The sequence below is a fragment of the Mustela putorius genome, unplaced genomic scaffold (genome assembly GCF_011764305.1).
Source record: "Mustela putorius furo isolate JIRA1106 unplaced genomic scaffold, ASM1176430v1.1 tig00003962_pilon_pilon_pilon, whole genome shotgun sequence".
NCBI classification, from domain to species: Eukaryota; Metazoa; Chordata; class Mammalia; order Carnivora; family Mustelidae; genus Mustela; species Mustela putorius.
This window is the reverse complement of record NW_025422106.1, coordinates 18369084-18384576: the sequence shown is the minus strand read 5'-3', so window position 1 is coordinate 18384576 and position 15493 is coordinate 18369084. Positions and strand designations below refer to the sequence as shown.

The window sequence follows — 15493 nt, the reverse complement described above, 5'->3', positions numbered from 1 at the left end:
CCAGACACATAAGGAACCAAGATAATGAGGATTAGAAACAGCAAAAATATACCAAATAAACAGACTGCAGGGATCCAGATAATTGGAATTATCAGACAGAGGTAATAAAATAACTGGTTACTGTGCTCAAGACGACAAAAGGCAATATTGAGAATTTTTTTTAGAACCAGAAACTATAAAAATGAACTGAACCAAATGCGTAACCTAGGACTGAAAAACACTGTGATGGAAATCGAGAAGTCAATGGATCCGTCTTTGAAGGTATTCCTGGGAAGAAATTTCCCAGAACAAAGCAGAGAGACAAAAATGCAGAAATGAAGAAGTTAAGAGGCACAGCAGATTCGGCGAGATGGTCTGAGTAGCTCAAGTCCCAAAGGAGGGAGACAGAAGGGACAGAAGCAGTATTTGAAGAGTGAATAGCCAAGAACTTGGTAAAACTGATGAAAAACAATCAAACTGTGACAAATGGAAAAGTCCCACAAATTATGAGCAGGATTAAAAAAACACAAAAAACTACACTTAGGAATGTTGCAGTAAAACTTCTGAATACCAAAGAAAAGCAGCCAGAGGAGAAAAGATCCATTACCTCAGGAGAAACACATGGATTGATGGCTGATTTCTCACAAGAAACACTGGAAACCAGAAGACAAAGGAGTATTATCTTTGAAGTGCGGAAAGAACTGCCAATGTAGAATCTTACACCCAGCAAAAATATTCTTCACGAATGAAAACTGTACACAATATTTTCAGGTAAACAAAGCCACAGACTCTGTGAACAACAGACCTTGAATATGACAGGATGAAATTCAGGCATAAGCAAAATGATCCCAGAGCAAGGTCAGTGATACAGACAGAGGAAAAAAGAAGCGATAAATGAGTAGATCTAAACAGATACTGACTCTGCGAAGTAGTAACTACAATGATAATGATGTCATCATTTTGCTGGCTAAACACACACACACACACACACACACAGACACACACACACACACACAATTAAAATACATGACCAAAACAGCATAGAAATTGAGAGGAAGGCAAATGGAATTGTAACATCTTATGCCCCATCCCCCCCCAGCAATAAAAATGTTTTATGGACCTTCCATTTTCCAAGGAGGTAAAAGTACCAAATAATATTAGATTTTTTATATTTAAGAATGGAATTATGATCAAATAACCACCAAAACAATATTATGATATAAATCTTCCAAAATAACAAAGGGAATAATAAAAAATAATTGCAACACTGAGTGTCAGGGGTCAGAGGGTTACATTCTGCCTCAAAAGATTCATAGGCCACACCTGGCACATGTCTACTCAGGACAAAGACATGGCTTGCCAAGGGAAGTGTCATAGCCCTTGCAGCTGTCCACACAACAGTCAGGTGACAGCTTAGGGGCAAAGAAATAAGATCCACATTGAGAGGGTATGGAAAGTGCCCTTGGTTTAAAAGCCTCATGCTCCAGAGTACCCAATATCCCTTAAAATAGGTCTGAAGACATAGCATCCAGGGTCCTCAAAGGGACATGCTTACTACATGAGTCCCTATACTCAGGGAAGACCAAGTATGTCATCCCCATCAGACAATTCTTATTCTCCCAGCAGAGATGTAACTTACAAAAAGGGGTAATTTTTATCATAAGCAGTGCTGTATAGTAATATTGTTGATAGGCATCTTACTGTGTTAATTCTAGGAACAGAGGTAGAAATTTAACGGAGGTTTAATATTGTCAAGCAGAAGAAACAGAATTTTGTTTACCTTTTGCCCAGAATGACCAATTGAAAAGAAGGTTACAAAGGAAAGAAAAAAATAAACAACCTCAAAGAGAAAGCACTAATGAGACAGTTGATTTAAATGCAACATATAGAAACTACATTAAAAGTAATGTAGAGTAATGAACTAAACGATGTATTCAAAAGACAAAGATCGTCAGCTTACATAAAAAAACAGATCTTACTATACACTGCTTAATAGGCACATACTTGAAACATAAGGATATGGAAAGGCTGAAAGTCCAAGGGTGGAAAAAGATCTACCATGCAAACCCTGGCCACAAAGAAGGTGGTGTAACTATTTTATTCATGCAAAGCTGGCTTTAAGGCAACAAACACTACAGAAATAGCAAGGCATATCATAATGAGAGATAACTCAAACACAAGGAAGAAATAATAGTTCTAACTTGAAATAAGCCTAAATAGGGGCGCCTGGGTGGCTCAGAGGGGTTAAAGCCTCTGCCTTCGGCCCAGGTCATGATCCCAGGACCCTGGGATCGAGCCCCGCATCGGGCTCTCTGCTCAGTGCAGAGCCTGCTTCTCTCTCTCTCTCTGCCTGCCTCTCTGCCTACTTGTGTTCTCTATCAAATAAATAAATAAAATATTAAAAAAAAAAAAGAAATAAGCCTAAATAAATTCTTAGACTATGTAGAGCCAAAAACAGAAGGTACAACAAGGAAAAGTAGACAAATTCAGAATCAGATTTTGTCAAATTTTGGCATTGACAAAACAAAGACATTAGTAAGAATGCAGAAAAATCGGGTAATGATATAAGTAGCAGACTTAACCTGATAGATGTGTATAGAGTATAAAGCAAATTATTTATATATATATATATATATATATATATATATATATATATATATAAACAAAGCATATAGATAAGAAAACTTGAACAAATTTCTAAGGACTGAAATCACATAGAATATATCCCCTAAACAAATGAGATTAAGCTAGATATCAAGAGCAAAAAGATAATTTTAAAAATTTAAATTTGGAAATTAAGAAATATATTTCTAAATGATCTTTGGGTCAAATAGAAAATTATAGTGTAAATTTAGAGATATTTAGAACTCAGTAACTCATACAATTATGTGGGCAAAGCAAGCTTTGTATAAGGTATCATTTGACTAGTATAAGTAACTTCACTCAACAGAAACCAGCTTAGTGGAATTTTACCAATATTAACTGATTTGCACATGAAGTGTGAACACTGGATTAGACACTCACGACCAACTAAGGGTTGGGGAAATGCCCTTCCAACCTGTTTAGTAGTATAAAATCTTTAGTTAAGGAATCCAGTGGAAATACTTTCTCTATATTTAATCAGCATTCTGCCTCAATTTATAAATGCCACCTCCTCTCTCATTTATAAATATCTAGACTGACTCAGCCTAAGAAATCCTAAATTTGACAAATTCAAGTGTCTTATAAAGGTTAAACTGTGAAAGTTAATACTGATCTCATTCTCTTGCATGTTTTAACCTGTTTCTCTCTATATTTTATGGAAAACATTATTTGTGAAAGTATACCAACTGGCATATGTAGTAGCCAAAAGACACTGTATTTAGACATTCACCCATTTAACTTGCTTTGAACACTGCCAAACAGAATCACAGGACTACTGTTGTGCTATTTAATTCTAATCTGTATTTTTACCAATAAAATGTTATTTTCCAGTTTATATATATGCATCTACCTTTACCACTTCTTTGCCCTGTTTTTTTGCATTTCAGGCTTTCATTTTATATACTCTTCCTCTGGCCTGATGCATATATCCTTTAGAATTCCTCTAGGGTGCTTTTAATTCTTTTTTCTTTTCAGAAAAATTCTTTATTGTATCTTTGTTTCCTTAAGTAGGCTCCACACCCAGCACAGAGCCCAATGCAGGGGTCGAACTCACAATCCTGAGACCAAGACCTGAGCTGAGATCAAGAGTCAGATGCTTAACTGACTGAGCCACCCAGGTGCCCCTACTGTCTCTGTTCTTGAAAAACATATACTCTTGGGACAGAATTTTGGTTTACAGTTCTTTTTTCTCAGCCTCTTATTCTTTTAAGAAAATCTGCTTTTAATGCATTTTCTTGGTCTTTGATGTTCCGGGATTTCACAATGTTATTAGATGCAGATTTCTTGTAATTTTTCCAGCTTGGGATATACTAGACTTTCTGATTCCACAAAGTGTTATCTTTCATTACTGGTGAAATTCTCAGCAATATATTTTCCAATATTGCTCTATCCATCCTCTCCTTTCCTTGGGTACCTGATTAGATATGCATTAGACCTTTTCATTTATCCTTATGTCTCTTAATATTATCTCTTTTTATTTAATTTCTTGGTCTAAGTAGAATCTTGGATAATTTCCTTTATTTTTTCTTTCATTTCTCTATTCTCTTCAGCTTTATATAAACTGATGCTAAACCTATCTGTTTTGTTTTTGTTTTTAAGATTTTATTTATTTGACAGACAGAGATCACAAGTAGGCAGAAAGGCAGGCAAAGAGAGAGGAGGAAGCAGGCTCCCTGCCAAGCAGGGAGCCCGACAAGATGCGGGACTCGATCCCACAACCCTGGGATCATGACCTGAGCCGAAGGCTTTAACCCACTGAACCACCCAGGTACCCCACCTATCTGTTTTTTAATTTTAGTTTTTATTTCTATCAATTGCCCAGTTACTTGCTCTTTCTCATATTTTTAGGCCTTTGATTTCTTAAAACATATTAAACATTCTTATATTCTGTTTCTAACAATTCCACTCTAAGTTTTCATGACTCTGAATCTTGCTTAATCTGACTCTTGCACATGGTACGTAATTTATGTGTGTAGGAATTCTTAATTCTTGCTTCTATCAGATACCTGGGGATAATACCAGGCTTGGACCACTTTAAACTAAATTGTTGGGGCAAGCTTTTTAGATCACCCAGGTAATATGAATTTGGACTGAAAACCTCATAAAAACTGGCTTATGATTATAAATTCTCATACCCCCACCATGGCTCACTGCCAAGGACCAAGACCAGCAGTTTTTCTCTCAAATAATGAAGGATTATTTCTAGTTCATTCTAGATGTATCCCTCTGACAATGTGGCCCTTCGGAGACCTGTGTATGGTGTGTGCACGTGCGTGTGCGAGAATGGGATCTCTTATTAGACACACTAGTTTGGCCAGGGCCTGGGCTTCACTTGGAGCACCCAGCCTTGAATACTTATACTCACAGTTACCTACTTTACTAAATCCTCAGAGAGACAGCATATTATTTTTCCCCTAACTTCGGCCTTCACTCATTCCTAGGCCTACATATTCCTTACTTTCTTATTAGTTCATAGTTGCATTCATAAATTGATTTTTATGTTTCACCTAACATTCAGTTGTTTTCAATCGATTTTAGTAGACACTTTCTTCACCATGTTCCTAGCAAATGCACTACTCATATGTATTTTTAAGATCTTCCTATGTTCCTAGGTGAAACTGAACTAATTTTATTTTCTTGTATTAACCTACTATGAAGGTAATATTAATCTCATAAAATGGGTTGGGTAGTGGCCTCTCTTTGTACTACACTCCCAAGCAGTTTATATATAATAGGGATTATTGGCTTATTGAAGGATTTATAAAATGTATCTGCAAAACCATCTGGGCCTTGGGTTTCTGGCAGAGCTGAGAGAAGGCAGAATCCTGATGAGTGATTTAGACTCTTTAAGATGACTAATTTATTCAGATTTTCTGTGTCTTCTTGAGTTAATTTTGACAACATATTTTTCTAGAAAACTAATTTTTCAAATTCACTGCCATATAGTTGTTTACAATATTCTATGCCTTTTAAAATCTCGTATATATGAAGTCACTTCCCTTTTTCATTCATAATACTGCCGTTTCTTCTTATCAGTTTCATTAAAGGTTTTTTTTAACCTATTTTATTTTTTGCTATTTAAATGTTATTATTTTCTTTCTTTAGATTTTCTTCTTTGGAATTCTTTTTCTGGCTTCTTGAATGAAGAGGTGAACTTAACTCATTTACTTTTTTGTTTTTTAAGATTTTATTTATTTGAGAGAGTTAGTAAGAGAGAGTGCAGGCACAGGGAGAGGGAGAAGCAGACTCTCCACGAGCAGGAAGGCAATGCAGGGCTTGATCCCAGGACCCTAAGAACATGACCTGAGTTGAAGGTAGATGCTTAACTAACTGAACCACCCAGGTGCCCCTAACTCATTTACTTACTTTCTTTTTTTTTTTTTTTAAATAAAGGTATAACAAGTGGACCACTTCAGCAGTATTCTACAGATTTTAATAAATTCTTTTGTCATATAGATCCAGATGTTTTATAGTTTCCATTGTGATTTCCTCTTCAGCCTGTGGGTTATCTAGGAGAGGTTATCTAGGGTTATCTCAAGTTCCCAAGCATATTAAAAAAAAACTAATGCTGCTTTTTATTTTACTTGCTGTGAAGATGGAGACCGTATGTATGTATATGTTTGTTAAAATGGTTAAGACTTCCTTTGAGATCTAGCATGTAGTCAATTCTTGGAAATGTTCTATACATACTTGAAAGGAATATGTATTTCCTATTTCCTGGGTGCAGTGTTCTTTTGATTTACTAAAGTTTATATTTGGTTTTCAATGCTTTCGCATTCTTACTAAGGATTTTGTCTGCTTCAAATATCAGTCTCTAGTACAGTTGGCTTAAAATCTCCCATAAGGGGGCGCCTGGGTGGCTCAGTCGGTTAAGCTGCTGCCTTCGGCTCAGGTCATGATCCGAAGGTTCTGGGATCGAGTCCCAGATCAGGCTCCTTGCTTGGCAGGGAGCCTGCTTCTCTCTCTGCCTTCTGCTCTGCCTGCTTGTGTGCTTTCTCTCTGTGTCTCTGTCAAATAAGTAAATAAATAAAATCTTAAAAAAAAAAAATCTCCCACAAGGATTGTGGACTTGTCCATTTTGCCTTAAAAAAACTTTTTTTCAGGTCCTTTTCTTTTTTTTGCTTTATGGATGTCGGCCATAATATGTAGCATTATGGATGTAACATGTAACATAATGGATAATACTATGGATGTAGTCAAACAACGGCTATATTATTAGGTACCTATTTCCAAGTGGCTTTATTGTCTTGGGTATTTTTATTGGATTGTTAGGAGTCTCTTTACCTGTATTAATACTTTTTTTCTTAAATTCTATTCTCTCACATTAATATGGCTTTTAATTGTCTTTGGGGAGAAGGGCTTTGTTTTTCATCGTTCTGCACAGTGGTGTTTAGGAATCTCCTGGACGAAGCCTATAGCTACACTTTCCATCTAGTCTTGTTAGTCTATTTACATTTATGGTGAGTAGCAATTATTTAGATTATTTCTATCATACAATTTTGTATTTTTAAAAAGTAACATTCTCCTTCGTGGCTCCCCTCCCCTCCACCTTCCTGCCTTTTCTGGGGCTGAGAGGCTGCTTTCCCTCACCCCTCCTCCACCACAGACACACAAATTGGGAAGCCGCAGCAGAGACTGCCGGGTTAGCTGACTACCTCCTATCCAGCACCTTTTTTGGAAATGGAATACTTATTTCTGGCTAGGTACACTACTGACCAGGATAAAAATGCACTTCCCAGTTTCCCTGGCAACCAGGTATAGTGAATGAGACGTGGCGGACATGCTGTGTGAGACTCCTAGGAAGTCTCTCTGAAAGGGAAGAAGCCCCTGCTGCCATTTTGGGCCAGGATGGACACCAAGCACACTATGGTAGAAGAGAAAGACAGAAAGCACCCGGGTCCCTAAAAACCTTAAGGCTGCTATACCAGTCCTGGGATGCCTGCTTCTGGACACTTACCTGCAGGACAGAGAAATTAATGTCTCTCTGTTTAAGCCACTCATTTGGGGGAGGGGGTCTCTCTTTTATTATTATTTATTAGAATGCAGTTCCTGGTACAGAAATTAGGGATGGTTCCAGAATTTTTATTTTTAAAAAATGCACATTTAACTACCAATTTTAGAAAATAAAGGCAGTCCTTTCCTAGTTAATGAAATAAATCTAATACATTTTGTAAACTGTAATATATTCTATAAACATGTTTTATAAAATTCTGTGTTCGGTTCTGTTTCTTGTGTCACATGCCCTCCTTCTAGGTTCACCTTCCCTCTTGTGGGATGAGGCACGTTGGAACTGACAAGCACAGAGAAGCTTAGAGACAAGAGGAAGGATTCTAATGGTGTTCTGCTCTTTGGTTCTGGTGTCCTCGCCCTTGCCTTTCTAGAGGTTTGATTCCACAAGCCAGCAAACTGGGCTTATTTGTTGTCACATGAAGCCAAAGAATCCTGACAGAAAGAAATAGAAAGCTACTGAACAGATGTGTTCTTGTGCCTTTGCCTAATTTATCCATAGTGAAGTAATCAGGAACAGTAGAGATTTAAATTCTTAGAGAGGAAGTTGGTTAAAAAAAAAAAAAAAAAAGATAACAACAGAGAATAAAATACAGAGGAAAAGCACCAGAAGAGAGAGATAAAAATGAAGGAACTAAAAATAATGAGTCCCGGAAAGCCGCCTCATTTATCAAACTTGTCAGCAGCAGCAGTTAAGAGTAGAAATCTGTTCTTTGGCAGAGAGTAGTGGGAGAGGAGGGTGGCAGGATGGGGTGGCAGTGGGAGGAGGGTGGCGGACGTGGGGGGCAGAAACAGACTGAAGTTACCAAACAGTAGTACACCTGAAAGGAGCAATCAGCAGCAGAACCAACTGTCAATAATACAACAGTTTATTTCAACAATACTTAAATATTAAACTTCCTCTTGATACTCTGTCTGGTCATTTTGTATCCAGACATGATACATGGATGGCATATTACTATTTAATTCAAGATTTTTTTTAGGCCATGCCCTTTCTTTTGTTCAGGGCTGCAGTTCATTTTGCTAGGTACATGTTCTACTTTATAGTTTATATATATATACACGTATATATGAAATTTTTTTAAGGTCTCACTAAGACTTTGTATTTTTGACAACCATATAAAGCTCAACCTTAACAAGAAGCATTTCTACTTAGACACAAACAACTGTTTCACCCAGCCAAGTTTAAAAAAAAAAAAAACAGGAATAAAAAATTCTAGTAGAACAGTCACTTTAAATAGACATGCTTCAGTTTGATTTATTACAATTGCCTAAAAGGCAAATTGCACCTACATTCTCTGCAACATGCATCAAGGGGGAGTGCATGGCAGCAAGCAGTGCCAGTGACCACCGAAAGTGGCCCTAAGATGGATATGTGGTAAAGAGAACAGTTACCTTCGATGCAAGGTTGTCCACTAAAGCGATCATCGAATTCTTAAACAAGGTGGCAGCAGTCAGAGGTCGCTTGGTCACCTCCGTAATACTCAGTTTGCCTTCGGGCCACATATCCTTCAGCACAGGATTGGAACTGAGAGGCACAGGGAGAGCGATGTGAACATTACATTGCAATACTCTGACAAGAAACCATTCTGTTGGACTGTGCTCTGGGTCACAAGGCCTAGCTGGGAAAAAGACTCCGCCTAGAAAATTAGGTTGAGAAAGTGTAGTGGGAGAGAGCATACCACAGATGGAGAAGATGCGTCCAAACTATCCTACGTTTAAAAAATTCTTAGTGGAGCGTGTGACTCTTAGTGTTGAGGTCGTGAGTTCGAGCCCCATGTTGGGTGTAGAGATGACATACACAAACTGAGAAAAGAATTCTTTAAACTTTAAAGTGACATCTAGGACCCTCAAATGGCTAACACAGCTCTTACCATACATATGTAAAATAAAAAGTTGGGTGGTACTTAGGAGGAGGAGGACAAGCCTCCAGGGAAAAAACAATGCTCAATGGGACTGCAGGAAACACGGGTGTGAAAGCATCTTCTCATGGGGGAAAAGATTCCCACAGAACAGGTGACAGGACAAAAAGCCAGCTCTTCCGAACAAGACAAGCAAGAACACGAAAGAATCGTTTCTACATGGCCTTCTCGTAAACCCCGACCCACAGCTGAATTTACGCGCTCCGTTATGGGCGGTTACGCTAGTTCACTGATGTGACACGGAGACCGTTTCCTTCCGACTCCCACAGTGTACTTCAGGCCAGGTTTGATGCGAAGTACTTGAGAAAATCATTATTTGGCTCTGTGGACACATCTCTTCAAAGATGACATGTGGTGGTCTCGACTCCTGATTTTCTTCCTGTTTCCTTCTGGGTGCCTTTGATTTTAGAGGAATTGGAACTCAAAATGCTGCTTGTGTCTTGGAAACTTCTCTCTTTCTTTTTATTTGCGTACAGCTGACACACAATGTTACACTAGTTGCGGGCATATGACACATGGGTCCGCATCTCTGGGGGTCAGGCAGTGCTGTCACCTGTCACCCTACGACGCTATTTGTCAGAAATCTTTTTATTTAATGTATCTATTTATTTTTAAGTTGGGGCTGAGGAGATAGAAGGGAGTCAGCAAGGACATTCTCTGCTGACTGTGTTTACCGCTGCCATCATTCTGCCCATTTTTCTCTCCCTGGTGTAAAAAGGAGGAAATTGAAGCGGTCCCCCAAATACCTAGTTAACTTCTGCACACAGAGACTCAAAATAAAATCTGTGAAATGCCGGAGTAAGTGACAAGAGGGCAAACAGGATAAATGGTGGGTTGAAGACTGACGGGGTCTGTGAACAGAGATAGAGCAGCGTGCCCAGCCCCCACCCTTGCAAGCGAGCCGTGCCGACTACCACGGAAGGTGGTGGTAAATTAACCCAGTGATCTGCGTGTGGCTCAGAGACCTCATTTTATCCCCTTTCTGGTCCTAGTCCCTGATTTCCCAATGAGGCACCTCTCAGTAAAAATGACCCCATAAAGGTCTCTTGCTTCTTCTTAAAATTTTCCATTCTAGTCTTTGGCTGAGCGAGAATTAAGGCAATGGTTCTCAACCCTTAGTGCAGAGGAAGCCTGGATGTCTTCCTAATACTCACTGAATAGAATTTCCAGAAAGTAGAACGTGTGCACTTTGAAAATTCTTTTTTTTTTTTTTAAATATTTTATTTATTTATTTGAGAGAGAGACAGTGAGAGAGAGCATGAGCGAGGAGAAGGTCAGAGAGAGAAGCAGACTCCCCATGGAGCTGGGAGCCTGATGCGGGACTCGATCCCAGGAATCCAGGATCATGACCTGAGCCGAAGGCAGTTGTCCAACCAACTGAGCCACCCAGGCGTCCCCACTTTGAAAATTCTGATGCAGACCAAAGACTGAAGACTGCAGTCTGTTTGGGTCTATGCAGTTTCTACCTATCTCACTGTTGGCCATATTTAGATTCTTTCCATGTTTAACCTTGTAAATAGAGGGAAAGGGGAAGATTGGAAATGAAGGAAATAAGATATTCATTATTACTATTATTAAATAGTAGAATTGATATGTAATGAATCTAGACACGTACATTCTAAAAAGAATGAACTTCCGGGCCAGTAAGTCATGCATATAATATTAACAAAGTAGTTTCCAAACATTTGTAAGAGCCCTTTTATAAAGGGGAAGCTTATTTATCCAGAAACCCAGCAGGTTTAACAGACAAGAAAATTTACCTGACTTAGCAGTGAGGTAGTGAAGAGCAGAGTCTGGGTATCTGGTGGGCCACCCACTCCCTCCCTTCCTCTTCCCATTACACACACGCACACACACATGCAAATGCAAGCGTACAGGCAAGTATATACTCAAGGTCTACAGAACCAGAGATGCAAGGATTCTTCTTTACATATATACAGAGAAAGGATGGGGATTTGGGAAGGGTTAGCCACAGAAGCATCGAAAAGTGTCCAAAGGTAAAGGAAGCACATCCCAACATGATCTAGGAAGATGGTTTTATTTATTTTTTTTTAAAGATTTTATTTACTTATTTGACAGACAGAGATCACAAGCAGGCAGACAGGCAGGCAGAGAGAGAGAGGAGGAAGCAGACTCCCTGCTGAGCAGAGAGCCCAATGCGGGGCTCGATCCCAGGACCCTGAGATCATGACCTGAGCTGAAGGCAGCGGCTTAACCCACTGAGCCACCCAGGCATCCCTAGGAAGATGGTTTTAGCCAAAATAATTTCAAGACTTCCCCATCCCACTGGCAAGACCTTCCCTATTATGCAGATATATACAAACAGCTTCAGTCAACAGTCCTTCGTAAGACCATCCCCACTGGGAAACAGATTCCTCTGAGTCTACAGCCCTTAACTGTTGGATTTACCCAAGTCCCTTTGTTCTACTTTCATGCTTACCAAGCAACTAAGCACTCTGGATTCTATGGGTAATATTTTTCACTGTCAATTAATAAACTAGCATTCTCATTGCCATGTGACTTCCCAAGCAGGTTTTCCAGTGGGGGGAATAGCCTGTCATCAATGCAAGTATAAAAATACCAATGCAAATAAAAAACTCCAGGGAAAAATGGTCAGATTTTTCCCAGGAAATAAATTCCCACATGGCTTTGTTCCTACACTGGTCCTGTGAATTTGGGATTACGTGAATCCACCACTAAGAGGCAGAGCTGCTCTCACTGAGCTGAACCCATGGGCCACAATAAATTCATGAAAGTAACAAATGCTGCCTTCTGTAGCCTCCTGGTATACCACATGGCTGCCTTCCCCTGGTAACACACACTGATATTGCCACTGGCCAACTGAAGCCGTTTTTCCAGTTTGAGTTTTTGACGTTACCCATACAGAATGATGCGAGACTCTGTCATTTGTCCCTCAAAGTGGGTGCAGCTTGACTGAAAGTTCAAGCTCCGAGACTCCTTTCTGAAAGTCTCTTTTCCCCGTGACCAATTCTTATCTGGAGCCCTTCTCGCATTCCCATGTAACTTTCTGGTGTGGAGAGAGCTCCATCACTGTCCTTGGAACCTTCGACATCCACACCGCTGAACCATTTAATAGTAAAACTTCCTGAAAGAAGAGCTTAAACACGACGTCTCCACATTCTCATTATCCATAGTCTCTGGAGCCCAATTCAATTAGACATTCGTCTTCACGACTTTACTGAGACCAGTGTTGTCAAGAGTCCCACTAGCCTTCATGTCAGCAAATCCCATGGTTAATCCTGGTCCTCAACTTACTTTGCTTTGGACAGTATTTGACATGGTTTACAGTTGTTTTCTTCTTAAAGCACTTTTTTCTTGGCTTGGTCTCTATGACACCAGATTCCTGGCTTTCTTACTGCCTTACTGGCAGCCCCACTGCCTTTGCTAGTTGGTTCTTTCTTGCTTGACTCCGAATGCTGGTGAGTCTCAGGAATGAGTCTCTTTGACCTCTTCTTTTATATTTGTCTAAGTTCACCCTTGTTCATCTCAGCTAATCTTATGGCTTTAAATACTGTCAACAGACTGATGACCATGGATTTGTAGCTCTAGTCTCTCCTTTACCGAAATTCCCAATGCATATCCACAACTGTCTCCTGGCATTCCCAGCGGCGTGTCCAATATGACAAAACACATCCAAAACAACACACTCCAACTCCCCCACCCAGTTAGCCCCTCCCATTGTCTTCCCCACCTTGAGCATCCCTTCCCCACGGCTCAGGCTTCGTCTCCAATTTCTGTTTTTCTCTCCTACCATACATCCCATCTAATGGCAAACCCTGTTGGCTCCACTTGCAAAATCTCACTCACTCTGACCACTTTTCATGAGCTCTGTTACACCATCTGGATTATGAGTCTTCTATTTGGTCTCATTTCTTCTCTTGCCCTTTACACAGCAGCCCCAGTAGGTTCTTTAAAGTATAAATCACTTCCTATCATAAATTCTGATGCCTTCTCTTCATGTTTCATTCTTACTTTGGCTCACGGACTCTGCAGGATCCACGCCCTGCTGACCTCCCTAAATTCATTCCCTATTGCTTTCCCTATCCCTCACTCTACTTTTAGCCCCACTAGCCTCCTTGCTGCTCTTGAGACGCTGTGCTGCTCACTCCCACCTTGGTGCCTTGGTACTGGCTGCTCTCTGCCTGCAGTGCTCTCCCCGCCCCACCCCGACAAGTTCACGGCTCACTCCCTCACTTCATTTAGTCCTCTGCTCAAAAGTCCCCTCTTTTAAGAAGGTTTTCTGATCACCCTTCTTAATAATGGCTCCCCTCCTGTTCCTTGTCTGCACCCTGCAATCTCCTACCTACTATATTTTTCTTTACAGCACTTGTCACTACCGGAAAGTGACTTGTTTTCTTACTAACTGTCATCTCCGTTGGAAGAGCAGAGCCAGGAGGGCAGGCACTTAGCCTAAACTGTTTTCACAGCTGCACGTTGAACACATTTTTGATGATCTCTTGGCCAACTAAGTAGACTTAGTAAATATGCGACTACATTTCTCTCGTCCAAAAGAAGAAACGGGCTGAGAGGCTTTTCTTTACGGCTCTTTCCAAAGCATTCATACTGGGTTTGAACTTGGTATCCTTTGGCTGGTGTTATTTCACCACATCTTTTCCACATTTTCTAGAACTATGGGAAGGTTCTCTCCCCTGAAGATCTGTCAACATGGACAATAGATGCCACTCTGATATTAGGAGGGTCTCTTAGTTGGAAGCAAAGGGACTACAGTGGGAATCTGCATGTGTAAAGCATTTACCTTATCCAAGACCCCTCCCCCATTGCCACTGGCTTCCCCTGGAGACACTGGCCGGGGTGCCAGAAGGACAGCAGTAGTGAATAGAGAAACGAAGGGAACCCAAGGGAAATCAAGGGAAGTCATATTAGCAGCAGGTCCCCATCCTAAATTTATAGACTGTATAATCACATTATTTCATTCATTCATTACGGTCGCACAGAACTAGAAAATTTGTCAGAAGCTCTTAAAACTGCCACATAAAAGTAATCATGCGCATACCTATTATGCAACATATATGACAAAGAGTTCAATGGAAAGATAATCAATAAAAATTTCAGTCCTACCTGTTATACAGGAGACGCTTGAAATCTTGAAACAAAGTGTCTTTATTTTTGTCAATAAATCCAATGACCGAATAGCTAGTTGAGGAAAAAAAAACCATGGGAAACATGTATTATTCACTAAGCAAGAGCCACCACCTTTAGGTTTCTTGACAAGTCTACAAGCCTTTCCACTGTTAATAATGCCATCAATCATCTGTAGAGCTAATATTTTCCACTTTGTTCTGTGTTAAAGAATATCAAATTTACCTACTAAAAAGAGGGGACGTTGTTTCAATTCCTCAAAAGGAGAGCAAAGGTCAGTACCATCACTATGATTAAGACTGTCATTGTCTACTGGTTTACTGCTTACCTCAAGAAGATGACTCTTAAAAAGATAGCTGTGTTTATCATCCAGCACTCCTAAGATAAAAGCAAAACTGCGACATACAGGAACTAACGGTCTCTTCTGTAAGCAGGTTAAGGTGACTTGCCTAAGGTTCTCTCAGTGTGCTCAGGGTGGGAAAAAATAATCCAAGAAGAACTGCAAAGTACGGTAAGATCTGGATAAGCAGAGGAGGAAGAGGAAGGGAGATCACACAGGGAAACAGATCACATGAAGGGAGAGGGGCAGGCACATGCACAGAGGACAGGAGAGGAAACAACGAGGCCGGCACTCATGGTTTGAAGGAAAAAGGAGTAAGGTCCTGAGACGCTGGCTACGTCTGCAGTGGGGGAGGGAGGGAGTGCAGCCGCTCTATGGCAGCGACGGGCGTAGACCCCACCCAGAGGAGCGAGTACACTGCTGGGGGCACAGAACTGATGGAGGCTCAGAGGCTGTGCAAAGACGAGCTCTAGATGCCCCG

The 15493-nt window shown here is 40.2% G+C and overlaps 1 protein-coding gene across 2 annotated transcripts in view; it reads right to left on the bottom strand.

Annotated features, from left to right (window-relative positions):
• The window catches only part of MYO1D (myosin ID), a 340193-nt gene that overhangs the window by 203504 nt on the left and 121196 nt on the right, over positions 1–15493 (bottom strand). For both annotated transcript variants that reach the window (XM_004747082.2, XM_004747083.3), the window contains 2 exons: positions 14652–14726; positions 9025–9157 (listed from right to left, as the gene is read on the bottom strand). In XM_004747082.2, the coding sequence (XP_004747139.1) occupies positions 9025–9157; positions 14652–14726 (208 nt within the window). The remainder of the gene's footprint in view (positions 1–9024; positions 9158–14651; positions 14727–15493) is intronic.